The sequence below is a fragment of the Salmo salar genome, chromosome 14 (assembly GCF_965601325.2).
Source record: "Salmo salar chromosome 14, fSalSal1, whole genome shotgun sequence".
In the NCBI taxonomy this organism is placed as follows: domain Eukaryota; kingdom Metazoa; phylum Chordata; class Actinopteri; order Salmoniformes; family Salmonidae; genus Salmo; species Salmo salar.
Window position 1 is genome coordinate 4,590,681 of NC_138304.1, and position 21,004 is coordinate 4,611,684.

The following is a 21,004-nucleotide window of genomic DNA, read 5'->3' on the forward strand; positions in this document are numbered from 1 at the left end:
TCTTTTATTTCAGCACATGAAACCAACACTGTACATTGCATTTCTATTTTTGCTCTGTGTTCATTTCTCTACCATAAGCTGCCTCCAATGTCATTTTAGAGAATTTGGCAGTATAACAATGCAGACGTGCTGATGTCAATGTTTGCACAAATAAATACCCATAACCTCAATAACTCAATCCAAATGGGAATAAAATTGTCATATTTACCCATGGAATCAGTTAAATTTGGCAGATGTGAAACAAAAAGTAGAGAAAGATAACAATTCCTTAATGTTTATTACTCAACCTCAATTGTATTTTATAAACAATTACTTGCTGGAATTACAGCATGAATTAGACAGAAAATTATCCAAGTCAGAATTTCATGATGTGAAATATACAGCCATTTGTCAAAATACAAAACAGTAACTCAGTATTTTGTATATGACCTCGGATCATGAATAGAATATGACATATCCAGTAAATATTAACGGCTCTGAAAATAATTATGTCATGGTGAAGTCCTTTGCAATATGCAGCAGATATAACGAGCGCTGAATGTTTTCAACATCTTTGAACGGGGCAAAAGACGTTAGCCGTAAAAGGTTTAGGGACTATCCTGATATGAGAGTCAGGTATATGGGGATCTGACGCTGCATTCTCTCTCTAGGGACTAGAACATGACTTGGAGCCTGAAGTGGGTCTGTTTGTTAGAGTTGTTGCCCATGCCTATCTTCAGCATCCACCTTGACTTCATCTTCTGGACAAACTTCATGTCCTTCTGGTTCTGATGGAAAGAGTTTTTACCTAGACAGAAAGCAAGCAATGAATGAATGACCAAACCCGTTCACCAATTAATTGTATTAAGCTCTTTGCATGTTACTGCTGTGGTCACATGCTCCATACCGTCCTTGGTCAAACACCTTCAAAATAGTCACGTGGGAGATTAAAAATATCTTCCAGTTTTTTTTTCTTTTTCAAAATTGAGGTCTCAAAACCACATTGGTTTTCCATAAGGGTAGAACAAAAAGGTATACACTGAAGGTTTGAATGAGAGTTTAAATAAAGACTATTGGTTCATCTCTAAATCAAATTTAGTGAACTCAGGATTATCCCTAAATTAAACTCAATTAATGTATTGAGTGGCTTATTAATTTCTATATGCACGTGTTAAGTAACGTATGGGTTCACTCAAGTATAGAGCTCAGTAGTGAATGTGTAGGTGCAACCCTGCATGGATCATGGTTGATGTGTAGTGTTGACCCTTACCCATGTCTCCGCCCCAGCCCAGGGCCTTGTACTGCCTGAGTACCCGACCTACTGCGTTCCTGTTGTGGGCCAACGCCACAGTCCTGGGTGCGCCGAAACGCTGCTTGTAGTATCGCATCAGAGAGCGGTGGCCGATCTTAGCACCTGAGGAAAAACAGCGAGGTATGAAAATATGTATTAGTTGGAAGCGATGATTAGTTTAATATGGCGCGTTACTGCTTTGGCCTGCACATACACTGGCCCTTTGCGCATAAGATTGCAAACCTCTAGTCTAAAGGGAGTTGAGGACAGCCCATCATGGCTAATTCTAAAGAGATGTTAAGGTGTCCAAGACAAATGGCAGTTCATAATTGCGTACATTTGGTCAAATATCAGAAATCAAAATTTACAAGACATTCATTATACAGTGTTTCCTGAGTTTGAATAATTCATGACAATCTGTACACCGTACTATTTAGCAAGAGAATTGATCTATATTTTTCGTAGTTGTCCATTTACCACAAACCGATGCTGGCACTAAGACTGCACTCAACGAGTGGGTAGGGCCATAAGCAAAACAAGAAAATGCTCATCAAGGAGGTGGCACTCCTAGTTGCCGGTGATTTTAATGCAGGAAACTAATCACGGATTTCAAAGGGAAACCCAGCTGAGAGCTGCCCAGTGACGCGAGCCTACCAGACGAGCTAAAGGCAAGCAACACTGAACCATGCATAAGAGCACCAGTTGTTCCGGATGACTGTGTGAACACGGTCTCCGTAGCCGGTGAGTAAGAAATCTAAACAGGTTAACATTCACAAGGGAGCCGCAGGGCCAGACGGATTACCAGGCTGCGTACTGGAGCATGCTCTGACCAGCTGGCAAGTGTCTTCAGAGACATTTCCAACCTCTCCCCGACCCAGTCTGTAATACCTACGTTTCAAGCAGACCACCATAGGTTATCTGCACATCTGCAGTCCTCATGCCTCCTTGCAGCATGCCTAAGGCACGTTCACGCAGATGAGCAGGGACCCTGGGCATCTTTCTTTTGGTGTTTTTCAGAGTCAGTAGAAAGGCCTCTTTAGTGTCCTAAGTTATCATAACTGAGACCTTAATTGCCTACCGTCTGTAAGCTGTTAGTGTCTTAACGACCGTTCCACATGTGCATTAATTGTTCATTGAACAAGCATGGGAAACAGTGTTTAACCTCTAGGGTAGGGGGCAGTATTTTCACGGCCGGATAAAAAAAACGTACCCGATTTAATCTGGTTATTACTACTGCCCAGAAACTAGAATATGCATATAATTGTTTGATTTGGATAGAAAACACCCTAAAGTTTCTAAAAAACTGTTTGAATGGTGTCTGAGTATAACAGAACTCATATGGCAGGCCAAAACCTAAGAAGATTCTGTACAGGAAGTGCCCTCTCTGACCATTTCTTGGCCTTCTATACCCTCGAAAACAGAGGGTAACGTTGCTGTAACGTGACACTTTAAGGCTCCCATAGGCTCTCAGAAGGCACCAGAACCTTGAATGATGACTTTGCAGTCTCTGGCTGAAAAACAGTAGCGCATTTGGATAGTGGTCGATCTGAGAACAATGAGACGGGCGCACGCGTGCACGTGAAGAGTCCATTTTACATTTTCAGTCTTTGAACGAAAAAGACGTCTCCCGGTCGGAATATTATCGCTATTTTACGAGAAAAATCGCATAAAAATTTATTTTAAACAGCGTTTGACATGCTTCGAAGTACGGTAATGGAATATTTTGAATTTTTTGTCACGACATGCGTCCGCGCGTCACCCTTCGGATAGTGTCTTGAACGCAAGAACAAAACAGAGGATATTTGAACATAACTATGGATTATTTTGAACCAAAACAACATTGTGGATGAAGAAGTTCTGGGAGTGCATTCTGATGAAGAACAGCAAAGGTAATCCAATTTTTCTTATAGTAATTCTGAGTTTAGTGAACGCCAAACTTGGTGGGTGTCAAATTAGCTAGCCCGTGATGGCGAGCTATCTACTCAGAATATTGCAAAATGTGCTTTTGCCGAAAAGCTATTTTAAAATCTGACACCGCGATTGCATAAAGGAGTTCTGTATCTATAATTGTTAAAATAATTGTTTTTTGTGAACGTTTATCGTGAGTAATTTAGTAAATTCAGCGGAAGTTTTCGGTATGTTTGCTAGTTCTGAACGTCACATGCTAATGTAAAAAGCTGGTTTTTGATATAAATATGAACTTGATTGAACAAAACATGCATGTATTGTATAACAATGTCCTAGGAGTGTCATCTGATGAAGATCAAAAGGTTAGTGCTGCATTTAGCTGTGGTTTTGGTTTTTGTGACATTATATGCTAGCTTGAAAAATGGGTGTCTGATTATTTCTGGCTGGGTACTCTGCTGACATAATCTAATGTTTTGCTTTCGTTGTAAAGCCTTTTTGAAATCGGACAATGTGGTTAGATTAACGAGAGTCTTGTCTTTAAAATGCTGTAAAATAGTCATATGTTTGAGAAATTGAAGTAATAGCATTTCTAAGGTATTTGAATATCGCGCCACTCGATTCCACTGGCTGTTGACTAGGTGGGACGATTTCGTCCCACATACCCTAGAGAGGTTAAACCCTTCACAATTAAGATCTGTGAAGTTATTTGGATTTTTACGAATTATCTTTGAAAGACAGGGTCCTGAGTTTAGAAAGATTAACTTGGAGCAAAACATTAGGCAAATCTTGGAAAAGTACCGTAGAAAAGTAACTACACATAAGTCATCGCTGTCTGCTGATAGAATGCCCGTTCGTGAATTCTCATCCCAGCTTAGATGTGCAACTGAAGCACAAAATTAGCCTGATGCCGAGGAGAAATTACAATAAGCATTTTAGATCTGCATTTACAAACACAGCAAGATATTTGTTAATGCGTTAATTCTGTGTTAACGCGACTGCTAAATTTAACTTGCCGTCTAAGTTAAGTGGCTTAATTAATAAATTGACGGGGCATCAGTGTTACCTTTCTGCTGTGTTTGAGAAGTCAAAGTCCTTTGGTTGAGTTCTGTATAGCTGCAATCTTGGTGTTTTAAAAAAAATGTTATCTCCTCTGTTCTCAGCCCGTCTGCTCTTCCCCCATCTTTACCGAGAAGCACAGTTGCCCTAGCGACTCCAGACTCAACACATGCTGCTCCAGAGCCAGTACCATTTTTCCTTCAGACAAGCATGCATGAAAACTGTTCATTTGCAAGTCTCTCGTAAACATTCGGCGGTAAATTTCCAAACTCAACAAATGGCATTCAGCATCTCATACACACAATGCATTCAGACCCCTTGACTTTTTCCACATTGTTACAGCCTTATTCTAAAATGAATAAAATCCCCCTCAAGCTACACACAATAACCCATAATGAAGCAAAAACATGTTTAGAAATGTTTAAACATACATTTTTTTTTACTGAAATATCACATTTACATAAAGTATTCAGCCCCTTTACTCAGTACTTTGTTGAAGCACCTTTGGCAGCGCTTACAGCCTTGAGTGTTCTTGGGTATGATGCTACAAGCTTGGCACACTTGTAATCCCCTTCTCTGCAAATCCTCTCAAACTCTGTCGGGTTGGATTAGGAGCGTCATTGCACAGCTATTTTCAGGTTTTCAGAGATGTTCGATTGGGTTCAAGTCCGGGCTCTGGCTGGGCCACTCAAGGACATTGAGACTTGTCCTGAAGCCACTCCTGCGTTGTCTTGGCTGTGTGCTTAGGGTCGTTGTCCTGTTGACAGGTGAACCTACGTCCCAGTCTGGGGTCCTGAGCAGGTTATCAAAGATCTCTGTCCTTTGCTCCGTTAATCTTTCCCACAATTCTGACTAGTTTCCCAGTGAATAACGATGAAAAAAATACATTGCCACAGCATGATGCTGCCACCGCCATGCTCCACCGTAGAGATATGCCAGGTTTCATTCAGACGTGATGCTTGGCATTCAGGGCAAAGAGTTCAATCTTGGTTTCATCAGACCAGAGAATCTTGTTTTTTTATTGCCAGAGACTTTAGGTGTCTTGGCAAACTCCAAGCAAGCTGTCATGTGCCTTTTACTGAGGAGTGGCTTCTGTCTGGCCACATCACCATAAAGGCTTGATTGGTGGAGTGCTGCAGAGATGGGTGTCCTTCTGGAAGGTACTCCCACCTCCACAGAGAAACTCTGGAGCTCTTTCAGAGTGACCATCGGGTTCTTAGTCACCTCCCTGACCAATGCCCTTCTTCCCCAATTGCTCAGTTTGGCCAGGTGGCCAGCTCTAGGAAGGGTTTTGGTGGTTCCAAACATCTATATAAGAATGATGGATGCCACTATGTTCTTGGGGTCCTTCAATGCTGCAGACATTTTTTGGTACCCTTCCCCAGATCTGTGCCTCGACACAATCCTGTCTCAGAGCTCTATGGACCTGTCTGTGATTTTAGAAGTCAAGGCACACTTAACCAGCATGGCTACCACAGCATTTTGAGGCGATACGCCATCCCATCTGGTTTGCACTTAGTGGGACTATCATTTGTTTTTCAACAGGACAATGACCCAAAACACACCTCCAGGCTGTGTAAGGGCTTTTTGACCAAAAAGGAGAGCAATGGAGTGCTACATCAAATAACCCGACCTCAACCCAATTGAGATGGTTTGGGATGAGCTGGACCGCAGAGTGAAGGAAAAGCAGCCAACAAGTGCTCAGCATGTGGGAACTCCTTCAATACTGTTGGAAAAGTATTCCAGGTGAAGCTGGTTGAAAGAATGCCAAGAGCATACAAAGCTGTCATAAAGGCAAAGGGTGACTACTTAAAAAAAATACTCATCATAAACGTTGATAAAATATTAAACTGTCATTCAAAGAATTAGAGATGAACATCTTTATGCTAACGCTGTGAAAGATTTCAAAATAACTTTACTGGGAAAGAACACTGCAATATCTGAGTACTGCGCTCAGAAAAATACACTAGGCAATACAGATAGCTGCATTTGAGTCATCTAAAATATTAAATAGCATTATAAATATTCACTTACCTTTAATAATCATCAGAAGGCACTTCCAGGAATCCCAGGTCCACAATAAATGTTGTTTTGTTCGATAAACTCCATAATTAATGTCCAAATATCTCGTTGTTTGCGCGTTCAGTTCAGCTACTCCAAATGTAGGAAGTGCACCGAAAATAAAAGTTTAAAAAATAATCTATTTACGTTCGTTCAAACATGTCAAACGTTGTAAAGCATCAATCTTTAGGGCCTTTAGAACGTGAAACTTCAGTAATATTCCAACCGGACGGTTCCTGTGTCTTGAAAAACATTTTGGAACACAGGTCCCTTCTCACATGAACGCACGCCAATGAACTGATGGGTCTACAACTTCCCAGCCTTCTTGTTCGGTCTCTGTTCATCATAGACGCCTCAAACAACTTTCTAAAGACTGTTGACATCTAGTGGAAGCCTTAGGAACTGCAAAATGAACCCTAACTCACTGTGTGTTCTATTGGCAATGACTTGAAAGGACTACAAGCACCAGAATTCTCACTTCCTGGTTAGATTCTTCAGGTTTTTGCCTGCCATACGAGTTCTGTTATACTCACAGACATCATTCAAACAGTTTTAGACATCAGTGTTTTCTATCCAAATCTACTAATAATATGCATATTCCAGTTCCTGGGCCCGAGTAGTAGGCCGTTTAATTTGGGTACGTTTTTCATCCGGCCATGAAAATACTGCACCCTACCCTAGAGGTTAAATGAGTAGGTGTCCAAACCTTTGACTGAACTGTGTGTGTATAATATTATATACCCACACAGTGCATTCAGAAAGTATACAGACCCCTTAACTTTTTCCACATTTTGTTACATTACAGCCTTATTCTAAAATGGATTAAATGAAACATCTCATAATGGAAAAAATACATTTAGAAAATTTTAAATCTGAAATACCTTATTTAAATAAGCATTCAGACCTGTTGCTATAAGACTCAATTGAACTCCATTGATAGACCTTGAGATGTTTCTACAACTTGATTGGAGTCCACCTGTGGTATATTCAATTGATTGGACATGATTTGGAAAGGCACACACCTGTCTATATAAGGTCCTCTGGAGAGACCTCCCTATCCAGTCTGACCAAGCTTGAGAAGAAATGGGGGGGGGGGGGGCACACTCCACAAATACAGGTGTGCTTGTAGCGCGTTACCCAAGAAGACTCAAGGCTGTAATTGCTGCCAAAGGTGCTTCAACAAAGTACTGAGTAAAGGGTCTGAATACATGTGATATTTTATTAAAAAACTTTGTTTTGTCATGGGGTAGTTTTTGTAGATTGAAGGAAAAAGAGGATTTAAACCATTTTAGAATAAGGCCTTAATGTGACAAAATGTGGAGAAAGGAAAGTATTCAGACCCCTTGACCTAATGCACTGTATATAGCCAAGCTATCAATGCCCATTTAATCCTTGTGTTCATTTTTTTATTCTGCATTGATGGGAAGGGCCCGTCAGTAAGCATGTCACTGTTCGTCCACACCTGATGTTTACGAAGCATGTGAAAATAATTTGATTTCACCTGAGGGAAGGGTGAGCTCCAGCGTATCATCATCGTAGTCCATGTTCTTCCCGTCAGGCAACTCTTCATCCTCCATCTCAGCATCATCTCCCTCTTTCTGGTCAGGATAACTTGTCCTGCAAACAACATTTCACAAAATGACCGCTTGAGAAATTGCTAATATATAATTACAATCAAGATAAAATGTGATGGGCAGAAGACCCCCTTTCCTACTACGATGCATACTCGAATTGTGTGCTGGCTCTGATTTTTCTTCTTCATATTGTCCTTTCCAGCAACTACAGTGCTGTAACCAGGCAAGCACTTGGTTCTGCTCAGTAGTGTGAAAAAGGTTAGACTATAGGAGCCCTGGTATTTGACATCTACCTGAAGTCGTAGAAGTCGGCAAACTCCAGCGATGCGTCTCCGTCGGTGAAGAGCTTGCAGTGGCTTTTGTCAGTCATGTGGCCCTGTACTGCCTCAGTGGAGTAAAAGGAGCGGCCTTTCTCGTTACACCACAGACACACCTTACCAGCGCCCACTTTCTCTCCTGCAACACAAAGAAAGAACATGAGTATGTTTAAGATTTATGAGTGAGATTTCAATAGCAGAGAAATGATGCAAGACAGACTCCTCCGATTCAGGTTTAGATTGACCTAAATGTAAATGAAAAACATTTGGCAGACATTCTTATCCAGAGCAACTTACACTCAGTGCATTCAACTATGGTAGATAAAACAATCACGCCTGAAGCTTAACAATGAGGTAAGGTATGGCATAAACACCCGCCATACCTTACCTCATTGTTTACCTTCAGACGTATAAGTTACCAGACCCAGAGATGGCCAACTCTGGAGATCCCTTCAATCACCACAGAGTTAGGTATCTGCTTTTAGTTTTTTTGGACGTCATATGAAATGATCTCAAACGCCTTAGTTTGTGTAGTTGATGCCTCTAGGGCAATTCAGGGAGATGTTAGAGGGCCTTTTTACTGAAGAAAGCATTTGTTTCATACAATTGTGTTTGCTTTTCATGCATTGTGTAATTTATGTGTATATAGACATTTTTATTTTATTTAACTAGGCAAGTCAGTTAAGAATAAGATTTTATTTACAATGACAGCCTACCCTGGCCAAACCCGGGCGATGCTGGGCCAATTGTGCGCCGCCCTATGGGACTCCCAATCACAGCCGGACATGATACAGCATGTATAGTGTAATTGCTGTTTATTGATGTGTTCATGCAGGACTGATTCGCAAAAGAGTCAAGTGGTCTCAGCATGACTCCCTGGCTAAAAGAATAAATGAAAAAAATACAGTCAATAAAGACAACAGGTGTTCATTTTTTTGTTGCTAGGGGGTTCAACCAAGGTGCTCTTTGAAGACAAAGAATACGTGGTCAGAAAAACATTCAGTTTTACGTCTGAAAACCTGACGAGGTAAAACTCTAGACCCTAGCTACAGGTTATTTTCCCTAGGCAAGACATGATTATAGAAAAAGACATGCTTTCCAACCAAGGTGCATAAACCATCGAGCAAGCTAACGGTGTAAAGATATTCAGCCACTCTTGGTAGAACAATGGAGGACTTGATGACACTTATGGACTTCCACTCACCCAGGTAGCAAATTAGTCCCTTGAGGTTGATTAGAAATTCCAGGTCGGGCAGGAAGAAGCTGTGCACTTTTGTCATGTGAGCCAGGTTTTTGAGCAGTGAGTGAGAGTGGTGGGGGCAGAACAAACAGTCCGTGGGGGGGATGGCCCCTGGTAGAACGGCGGGGTGGGGGGAGGCCGAAGCAGCACCATCCCCTTCCTCGTGCTCCATGGTTTCATCAGCATCTTCCTCGAAGTCATCATCATCCATTTCATTGTCGCCATCCACGTCCTCCCACTCTTCTGAAATAAAGAAACTGACAATGGAGACAGACAGAGAAGACCCAAGACAACCACAGAAATGCTGACAAAAAGGAATGGCGTTTTGATATTACAATCATCTTCACAGAAGTCAACACATTCTTGGCCACCTCTTCAGGCAATCCAGACAGATCCTACACAAGTTAATTCAGGCCTACTTGAGTTAGACATCATACCTTCCTCTGCTGTGGCCAATTCCTCTCCCTCCATCTTCTTCGCTTGCCCCTCAAACCATTGCAGCCTGGGCGGTTTCTCCGGCTTGGCCTTATCCGCTGCTGGCACCTCCATTCCTGAGGCCTGGGCCTTTTCCGGATTGGGCCGTTGTGGCGGCTTTAGGGCCTGCTGCAGCGCTTCGTTCTTGGCATTGTGGTCCACCTTGCCGTCGTCCCCGAGGCCCTTCTCCAGGTTTTTTTCATTCATCATCTCCACTTTCTTCTGGGCTGCCAGCAAGGCCTGCTTCTCTGCCTGCTGGTGCTTGTGGGACTGCAGGTGGTTCTGGTAGGCATTGGAGCTGGAGAACTTCTTGTTGCACGTGGCACAGCCCTCGCTGACAGTGGCACCAGTCACCTGTTGTTCGGTGGCGGCCCGTTGCGCCAGCACACGCTCCTGGAAGTTCTCTGCAGTCACAGGGGGCATGTCGGCAACTTTGCGTTTCAGGTTGTAACGGTGCCAGTCGGTTTTGTAGTGGGCACGCTGGACCTCACCATCTGCGAAGGCCACACGACAGCTGATGCAGGTGTACGAGGACATGGTTGTGGCTAGAAAGATAAACAAGAAGATTAGCCGACAGTGGCTCCCCTATAGTTACTATTCTTCAAGAATCAATGGCTTTATATAATTTATTGAAATGACCATTGACCAACAGTAACTATTGCAGATGTGTACCATTGAAGGATATATATTCATCTTTTGGACTATACGAGGCTAACGTTACCTCTATATTTCCACTTACCATGAACTTTTGTGGGGGCAGGTTCGTCGTCGTAGTTAATGGGAATATTCATTCTAAAGTCAACCTGAGCACAAAAAAAGTATGTAGTTAGTCCCAAATGTAACCACTTTCACATTAAAGGTTTAACGTTAGCTACAGACCTGGCTACATGCAGTGGTAGCTTACTAGTTATGCTTCATGAGTACAAACGGCTATCACTGAATGAAAAAGTTGTTTTAATTATTATTGGTAGGATGAACAGGACTTTCTCAACCAGATATATCTCCCATGAAAAACAAAATCGCTGTAACGTTTAAATTACACCTTTCTAGCTGACTAGCTAGTTAACGTTACTGGTAGAGAAGGGCCCGTACGAATTTCACTGTTATTCCACACCTGTTTACGAAGCATGTGACAATTAAAATGTGATTTGCTACAGGTGACAATATTTTGATCCCGTCATGAAACATATTTTGACTAGGCAAGCGCAGCCAGCAAGGCACTGGCTTGGTAGAATTAGCGAAATATACGTGAGCAATGACGTGCTAATGCTAGGCTAATCGGTAGCTAGCTATTTGGCCACTAATTAACTAGATGTCTGAAACTTCAGTTAACTTCCAGCTAGAAAGGATATCACAAACAAACAATGTACACACTTGACAAATGAAATCACAGTTTTCTTACCAATTCAAAGCCCTCCTTGAAGAAAATGTGGAACGTAACTATGTGTTTATGCCAATGACTGCAAACTTGTCTTCCTCCACACGTGGGTTTCAGCGCCTCGTCACCGACACTAAAAAAGTATTTCCAGGTCATGGAATTTCGGACATTTTCAAAATAAAAGTAATCCACGAAACAGTAGAAAAGTTTCAATACCCTGTATTTATTCATGATAAATTAAACATAATGTCTAAACATTAACAATGATTCATATTTAAGTGACATTTGCATTACATTTGGGTTTTACAACATGTTCTCAGGTCAAATAAATGCCCCCAATGCAAATCCCTATATATGAAATATATTTTTATTTATTAACCTTTATTTAATTAGGCAAGTCAGTTAAGAACAAATTCTTCTTTATAATGACAGCCTACCCCAGCCAAACCCTAACCCGGATGACACTGGGCCAATTATGCACCGCCCTATGGGACTTCCAATCACAGCCGGTTGTGATACAGCCTGGAATTGGCGTCTGTAGTGAAGCCTCTAGGACTGAGATGCAGTGCCTTAGACTGCTGCGCCACTCGGGAGCCCCTGAATATAATGTATATTGGCTTATAGAGCAAAAACGATTGTAAGTGCACAGTAAAAGTATTGTAGGGAATACTCAGTAGGGTCTGTAGGATCCATATATGGTGTCATTTCATGGGGCACTGAATTAAACGGAGTGTTGCTGGTCTTTTACTGCGTACCTCCCATAGTCTGTTCTGGACTTGTAGACTGTGAAGAGACCGGCATGTCTTGTGGGGTGCATGGGTGTCCAAGCTGTGTGCCAGTAGTTTAGACAGACAGTGCATTCAACATGTCAATACCTCTCAAAAATACAAGTAGTGATGAAGTCAATCTCTCCTCCACTTTGAGCCAGGAGTGATGGAAATGCATATTATTAATGTTTGCTCTCTGTGTACATCCAAGGGCCAGTCGTGCTGCCCTGTTCTGAGACAATTTCAATTTTCCTAAGTCCCTCTTTGTGGCACCTGACCACAAGACTGAACAGTAGTCCAGGTGCGACAAAACTAGGGCCTGTAGGACCTGCCTTGTTGATAGTGCTGTTATGAAGGCATAGCAGTGCTTTATTATGGACAGACTTCTCCCCATCGTAACTACTGTTGTATCAATATGTTTTGACCATGACAGTAAAATCCAGGGTTACTCCAAGCCAGTGGCATATCATTATTAAAGATTGAAAAAAATGAAAGGGCCTAGACAGATGCCCTAGGGAATTCCTGATTCTACCTGAATTATGTTGGAGAGGCTTCCATTAAAGAACACCCTCTGTTTTCTCTTAGACATGTAACTCTTTATCCACAATATAGCAGGGGTATCAAGCCATTACACATATGTTTTTCCAGCAGCAGACTATGAGCAATAATGTCAAAAGCTGCACTGAAGTCTAACAAAACAGCTCCCACAATCTTTTTATCATCAATTTCTCTCAGCCATTTGTGTATGTGCTGTGCTTGTTGAATGTCTTTCCCTATAAGCGTGCTGCAAGTCTGTTGTCAGTTGGTGTGCCTGAACCCTCCAAAATTGGCCTCATCTGACAAAACACAATTTAGTGTATCCTAGCTTATTTTGACGTAAAACCTCTCCACTTACATTCTGCTCATCAGATTCAGTTTTCATAGAGCTTACGATTTCAAAGTCATGTATGGAATGGGGTTTTATTTCACACTAGGGTAAGCAAAAAAATGTGTTAAGGTGTTTTGTTTCTCCAGCTGAAATTCAATACAAAACTCGTCAATTCATTTATTTTTTGGGGATTAATATAACATGCAGGAATAAATGTAGGCATCACAATATAGACAGAGTAATAACCAGCAAGCTGTTCGACACAGCTCCCCTGAAAAACTGAACATATTTGGTTAGTAGAACCCCAACTGAGTATTTTCAACCCCAGTTTATTTGAGGCTGGTAGTAACGTTTTCTATTTATGAGTGTGGACTTGCAATGACTAAAATATGAAATTACATTAATATGCATTTGGGCCAACGCATTTTTGTTGTGCTGTGGAATTAGTGAATTTTGTCTCTTGTATAATAAATTCAATAAATGAGTTTATACTGAATGAAGTGTACATTTTTGCTAACTTAGTTATGTTTCAACATTCCCAATATCAGTTATTTTTTAAAGTCTTGGTTGCAATAGTTTATATTTTTTTCTAAGAGATTTTCAGTTGGATGTGCTATCTACAAGGTTTTCTATATCTTACTTATCATGTGAATATCCTTTTCTGACTCCAAATAGAATTCCCTCAAGATCGTCCAAGACATTTCGTGATATTAAACTTTTAAGTTGCATGTATTTGAAAATATCTACATTGGACAGTCCAAAATTTCTTTTTAATTCTGTCATGGAAATAAATATATTTCCTATTACATTGTCATTTACGGTTTCTATGCTTTTAGTTTTCCATGTAGACCAATTTATTGGTTCTTGTAGAATATATTATATTTTCTTCCATATTGTTATAGTGTTCTTAACTATGAAGTTGTCAATGTTCTTAGCTTTATCCTTTGAAAATAGACAGATGAAAATATTCTGGGGATGCGCATGCACATCTTCAAAATGTACCATTGTTCCTCTTTAGTGCATTTAATTAGATGTCGCAAGTAAAAGCAAGTTGATACAATTCCAAGTCTGGAAGATTAAAACCACCCTCAGACTTAGGAAGATGTAAAACGTTCCTTTTTATTCTATGAATTTTACTAGACCATATACATTTACATTTAAGTCATTTAGCAGACGCTCTTATCCAGAGCGACTTACAAATTGGTGCATTCACCTTATGATATCCAGTGGAACAACCACTTTACAATAGTGCATCTAAATCTTTTAAGGGGGGGGGGGGGGGGGGTAGAAGGATTACTTTATCCTATCCTAGGTATTCCTTAAAGAGGTGGGGTTTCAGGTGTCTCCGGAAGGTGGTGATTGACTCCGCTGTCCTGGCGTCGTGAGGGAGCTTGTTCCACCATTGGGGTGCCAGAGCAGCGAACAGTTTTGACTGGACTGAGCGGGAACTGTGCTTCCTCAGAGGTAGGGGGGCCAGCAGGCCAGAGGTGGATGAACGCAGTGCCCTTGTTTGGGTGTAGGGCCTGATCAGAGCCTGAAGGTATGGAGGTGCCGTTCCCTTCACAGCTCCGTAGGCAATCACCATGGTCTTGTAGCGGATGCGAGCTTCAACTGGAAGCCAGTGGAGAGAGCGGAGGAGCGGGGTGACGTGAGAGAACTTGGGAAGGTTGAACACCAGACGGGCTGCGGCGTTCTGGATGAGTTGTAGGGGTTTAATGGCACAGGCAGGGAGCCCAGCCAACAGCGAGTTGCAGTAATCCAGACGGGAGATGACAAGTGCCTGGATTAGGACCTGCGCCGCTTCCTGTGTGAGGCAGGGTCGTACTCTGCGAATGTTGTAGAGCATGAACCTACAGGATCGGGTCACCGCCTTGATGTTAGTGGAGAACGACAGGGTGTTGTCCAGGATCACGCCAAGGTTCTTAGCACTCTGGGAGGAGGACACAAGGGAGTTGTCAACCGTGATGGTGAGATCATGGAACGGGCAGTCCTTCCCTGGGAGGAAGAGCAGCTCCGTCTTGCCGAGGTTCAGCTTGAGCTGGTGATCCGTCATCCACACTGATATGTCTGACAGACATGCAGAGATGCGATTCGCCGCCTGGTTATCAGAAGGGGGAAAGGAGAAGATGAATTGTGTGTCGTCTGCATAGCAATGATAGGAGAGACCATGTGAGGATATGACAGAGCCAAGTGACTTGGTGTATAGCGAGAATAGGAGAGGGCCTAGAACAGAGCCCTGGGGGACACCAGTGGTGAGAGCGCATGGTGCGGAGACAGATTCTCGCCACGCCACCTGGTAGGAGCGACCTGTCAGGTAGGACGCAATCCAAGCGTGGGCCGCGCCGGAGATGCCCAACTCGGAGAGGGTGGAGAGGAGGATCTGATGGTTCACAGTATCAAAGGCAGCAGATAGGTCTAGAAGGATGAGAGCAGAGGAGAGAGAGTTAGCTTTAGCACTGCGGAGAGCCTCCGTGACACAGAGAAGAGCAGTCTCAGTTGAATGCCCAGTCTTGAAACCTGACTGATTAGGATCAAGAAGGTCATTCTGAGAGAGATAGCAGGAGAGCTGGCCAAGGACGGCACGTTCAAGAGTTTTGGAGAGAAAAGAAAGAAGGGATACTGGTCTGTAGTTGTTGACATCGGAGGAATCGAGTGTAGGTTTTTTCAGAAGGGGTGCAACTCTCGCTCTCTTGAAGACGGAAGGGACGTAGCCAGCGGTCAAGGATGAGTTGATGAGCGAGGTGAGAAGGTCTCCGGAAATGGTCTGGAGAAGAGAGGAGGGGATAGGGTCAAGTGGGCAGGTTGTTGGGCGGCCGGCCGTCACAAGACGCGAGATTTCATCTGGAGAGAGAGGGGAGAAAGAGGTCAAAGCACAGGGTAGGGCAGTGTGAGCAGGACCAGCGGTGTCGTTTGACTTAGCAAACGAGGATCGGATATCGTCAACCTTCTTTTCAAAATGGTTGACGAAGTCATCCGCAGAGAGGGAGGAGGGGGGGGGAGGGGGAGGAGGATTCAGGAGGGAGGAGAAGGTAGCAAAGAGCTTCCTAGGGTTAGAGGCAGATGCTTGGAATTTAGAGTGGTAGAAAGTGGCTTTAGCAGCAGAGACAGAAGAGGAGAATGTAGAGAGGAGGGAATGAAAGGATGCCAGGTCCGCAGGGAGGTGAGTTTTCCTCCATTTCCGCTCGGCTGCCCAGAGCCCTGTTCTGTGAGCTCGTAGTGAGTCGTCGAGCCACGGAGCAGGAGGAGAGGACCGAGCCGGCCTGGAGGATAGGGGACAGAGAAAATCAAAGGATGCAGAAAGGGAGGAGAGGAGGGTTGAGGAGGCAGAATCAGGAGATAGGTTGGAGAAGGTTTGAGCAGAGGGAAGAGATGATAGGATGGAAGAGGAGAGAGTAGCGGGAGAGAGAGAGCGAAGGTTGGGGCGGCGCAATACCATCCGAGTAGGGGCAGAGTGAGAAGTGTTGGATGAGAGCAAGAGGGAAAAGGATACAAGGTAGTGGTCGGAGATTTGGAGGGGAGTTGCAATGAGATTAGTGGAAGAACAGCATCTAGTAAAGATGAGGTCAAGCGTATTGCCTGCCTTGTGAGTAGGGGGGGAAGGTGAGAGGGTGAGGTCAAAAGAGGAGAGGAGTGGAAAGAAGGAGGCAGAGAGGAATGAGTCAAAGGTAGACGTGGGGAGGTTAAAGTCACCCAGAACTGTGAGAGGTGAGCCATCCTCAGGAAAGGAACTTATCAAGGCGTCAAGCTCATTGATGAACTCTCCAAGGGAACCTGGAGGGCGATAAATGATAAGGATGTTAAGCTTGAAAGGGCTGGTAACTGTGACAGCATGGAATTCAAATGAGGAGATAGACAGATGGGTCAGGGGAGAAAGAGAGAATGTCCACTTGGGAGAGATGAGGATTCCAGTGCCACCACCCCGCTGGCTCTATATAAAGTCTGTTATGACTGAGTACACTTTTTTAAAGATTGTCTTCGGTATTACCGAGAGTAAATATAAAAACTTTGGGAACCTTGCCATTCTGAAGTTTATTCTACCTATAAAATGTATGTGTCACGCCCTGACCTTAGAAAGTCTGTTTTATTCTCCTTTTGGTTAGGTCAGGGTGTGACTTGGGTGGGCAAATCTATGTTTATATTTCTTTGTTGGCCTAGTATGGTTCCCAATCAGAGGCAGCTGTTTATCGTTGTCTCTGACTGGGGATCATACTTAGACAACCCTTTTTCCCACCTGAGATTGTGGGATCTTGTTTTTGCATAGGTGCTGTGTAGCCTGCAGAACGTTAAGTTCGGTTTTGCATGTTCTTGTTATTAACGGAAATGATGTATGCCTACCACGCTGCACCTTGGTCTCATTCAAACGACGAGCGTAACAGTATGCTTTCATGTTGTTGCGTAATAGGATAGTTATCTTTATAAAGTTGTTTATTGTCACTTATTAAGCATCCTAAGTATTTTATATTTTTTGTGGTCGACTTAAAGGATTGCTGTAGACCATGAGTTATTATTTTTATTTTTCCTATTGGCATTATTTCGTTTTTTTCCACGTTAATTTCCACGAGTATTCTTAAAATATTTTTAGCAAGAGGGACATTGAGTTTTCAATATTGGTCAGGTATATCAGGAGATCATCTGCAAGTAAGTTTAGTTTATGTGCATGTTTACCTATACTAATACCTGTTACATTTGAGTCCTGTCTAATTCTTTCTGCAAGCGGTTCAATTGCCACTGAAAAAAGGAGGGGGGAGAGAGGACATCCCTGTCTTGTACACCTTTCTAAAGTAATCAGATGTATTATTTGTGTATATTTTTGCTTTAAATAATATGTTATTTCAATGTATTATTTCAGCTGGAAAGTTGAAAGCTTCCAAAGTTTTGAATAGAAAAGGCCATTCAAGACCTTTTAAAAGCCTTTTCGGCATCAACAGCCATTATTGATGAATCTATATCTTGTTTTTTAGCATATTAAACAAACATGTTCTTGTATTTGTAAGTGTCTATTTTTTATAAACCTTGTTTGATATGAATCAAGTCTGGTAAGCCTTTTGCCATTCTATTGCTTATGAACTTTGCTATCATTTTATTGTCACAATTTATTAAACTTATGGGTCTGTAATCAGCAGGGGACTGCTGATTATTGCTTCAGGGTTGTTGAGTCTCAGAAGGCTGTAGGATCAGTCCAACTGTTATTTAAAGGGGTATACACACATGGCATTATGGAAGTTTTATTTTCTGAGTTTTAATTAACTCTGATTCATATAGATTTTTATAGAACCTTTTAAAATTGTAAGTAATCACATTATTTCTAATTAAGGCATTTGTATCTTTATCTTTTAAAAATATAAGTGGTTTGACATGTATTAGTTTTGTGAGGTCTGTGAGATGTTTACCAGGTTTATTTGCCATTAAGTAGTATGCTTTATTTGAGTTTAACCTAGTTGTTGCCTCTCTTCAAAAGTAAAATATCATATTCCTACTTAAGTTCTGACATTTTATTATTTTCTGTACCTTGTAAAGATTTTTATGGACTTTTTCTAAGATTGTGATTTATTTTTCTTTAACTTACATTTCTGAGAGTTAACTTTTGCCGAGTATGAGATTATCATTCCCCTAATGTATGCCTTAAAAGCATTCCAAATTATATCTGGGGTCAGCTTTTCTCCTCAGTCTGTCTACATCTGTAATGGTTTTTATTTTTCTGTTTAAACAGTTGAGGTTGGAAGTTTACATACACCTTAGCCAACTACATTTAAATTAAGTTTTTCACAATTCCTGACATTTAATCCTAGTAAAAATTCCCTGTTTTAGGTCAGTTAGGATCACCACTTTATTTTAAGAATGTGAAATGTCAGAATAGTAGAGAAAATTATTTATTTCCCAGTGGGTCAGAAGATAACATACTCTCAATTAGTATTTGGTAGCATTGCCTTAAAATTGTTAAACTTGGGTCAGTTCTGCCCACAAATTTTCTATAGGTTTGAGGTCAGGGCTTTGTGATGGAGACTCCAATACCTTGACTTTTGTAACGGTCGTCGTACGTAGTGGACCAAGGCGCAGCGGGTCGAGTGCTCATAGTGACTTTTATTGAACACAAAATTAAACAAAACAAGAAAACGATCAAATGAACAGGATTGCAGGCTACACACACAGCTATGCAAACAACAACTTCCCACAAAGGGACAGGGGAAACAGCCTACCTAAGTATGACTCTCAATCAGCAACAACGATGTACGACAACGATGTTCCTGATTGAGAGCCATACCAGGCCAACACAAAGAAATACACAACATAGAAAACCATAGAAATACAAAACAAGAACATTACCCAAAAACCCCGAAACACATAAATCAAACACCCCTCTTACATAAATACATACCACATAAAACAAATACCCCTTGCCACGTCCTGACCAAACTACAATAACCAATAACCCCTTATACTGGTCAGGACGTGACAACTTTGTTGTCCTTAAGCCATTTTGCCACAACTTTGGAAGTATGCTTGGATTCATTGTCCATTTGGAAGACCCATTTGCGACCAAGCTTTAACTTCCTGACTGATGTCTTGAGATGTTGCTTCAATATAGCCACCTAATTTTCGTGCCTCATGATGCCATCTATTTTGTGAAGTGCACCAGTCCCTCCTGAAGCGAAACACCCCACAACATGATGCTGCCACCCCCGTGCTTCACGGTTGGGATGGTGTTCTTTGGCTTGCATGCCTCCCCCTTTTTCCTCCAAACATAACGATGGTCATTATGGTCAAACAGTTCTATTTTTGTTTCATCAGACCAGAGGACATTTCTCCAAAAAGTACGATCTTTGTCCCCATGTACAGTTGCAAACCATAGTCTGGCGTTTTTATGGCGGTTTCGGAGCAGTTGTCACAACCTCATCTGTTTCACCTGTCCTCGTTATTGTCTCCACCCCCGCCAGCTGTCGCTTGTTTTCCACAGTGTATTTACCCCTGTTTTTCCTGTCTCTCTGTGCCAGTTCATCTTGTATGTTTCCAAGTCAACCAGCAGTTTTCCCATTCTCCTGCTTTTTGCATTCTCCTTTTTCTAGTCCTTCGGTTTTGATCCTTACCTGTTTCTGGACTTTGTACCCACCTGCCTGACCATTCAGCCTGCCTTGACTACGAGCCTGTCTGCCACTCTGTACCTCCTGGACTCTGATCTGGTTTTGACCTTTTTGCCTGTCCACGACCATTCTCTTGCCTACTCCTTTGGATTAAGACTCCAGTCATCTGCCTCCTGTGTCTGCATCTGGGTCTCGCCTTGTGCCTTGATAGCAGTGGCTTCTTCCTTGCTGAGCGGCTTTTCAGGTTATGTCGATATAGGACTCGTTTTACTGTGGATATAGATACTTTTGTACCTGTTTCCTCCAGCATCTTCACAAGGTCCTTTGCTGTTGTTCTGGGATTGATTTGCACTTTTCACAGCAAAGTACGTTCATCTCTAGGGGACAGAACGCGTCTCCTTCCTGAGCGGTATGACGGCTGCGTGGTCCCATGGTGTTTATACTTGGGTACTATTGTTTGTACAGATGAATGTGGTACCTTCAGGCATTTGGAAATTGCTCCCGAGGATGAACCAGACTTGTGAAGGTCAACAATTTCTTTTCTGAGGTCTTGGCTAATTTCTTTTGATTTTCCCATGATGTCAAGCAAAGAGGCACTGCGTTTGAAGGTAGGCCTTGAAATACATCCACAGGTACACCTCCAATTGACTCAAATGAAGTCAATTAGCCTTTAGAAGCTTCTAAAGCCGTGACATAATTTTCCAATCTGTTTAAAGGCACAGTCAACTTAGTGTATGTTAACTTCTGACCCTGTCACGGTTGTCGTACGGATTAGACCAAAATGCAGCGGGTGTGTGTATACTCATCTTCTTTTTATTAGGCAGAAAGAAGGAAAAACCAAAACAAACACGTATACAAAAACAACGACGAAACAGTCCTGTAAGGCAACTAGGCTATACAAAGAACAACTACCCACAAATCCCATAGAAAAAAACACCCCTCTTAAATAAGACCTTCAATTAGAAGCAACGAAGAGCAGCTGCTTCCAATTGAAGGTCAACCCCATTAACTA

The 21,004-nt window shown here is 42.2% G+C and overlaps 1 protein-coding gene across 2 annotated transcripts; it reads right to left on the minus strand.

Moving 5' to 3' along the window:
• Positions 1-258: 258 nt before the first annotated feature.
• Positions 259-11,429, minus strand: znf622 (zinc finger protein 622). Of its 2 annotated transcripts, none has more exons than XM_014139083.3 (8): positions 11,303-11,429; positions 10,640-10,703; positions 9,864-10,445; positions 9,391-9,666; positions 8,163-8,325; positions 7,797-7,912; positions 1,250-1,393; positions 259-787 (listed from the first exon to the last, which is right to left on the minus strand). In XM_014139083.3, the coding sequence occupies exons 2-8, from the start codon at positions 10,689-10,691 to the stop codon at positions 654-656; spliced, it is 1,467 nt and encodes a 488-aa protein (XP_013994558.2). In that variant the 5' UTR covers positions 10,692-10,703; positions 11,303-11,429; the 3' UTR covers positions 259-653.
• Positions 11,430-21,004: the final 9,575 nt, after the last annotated feature.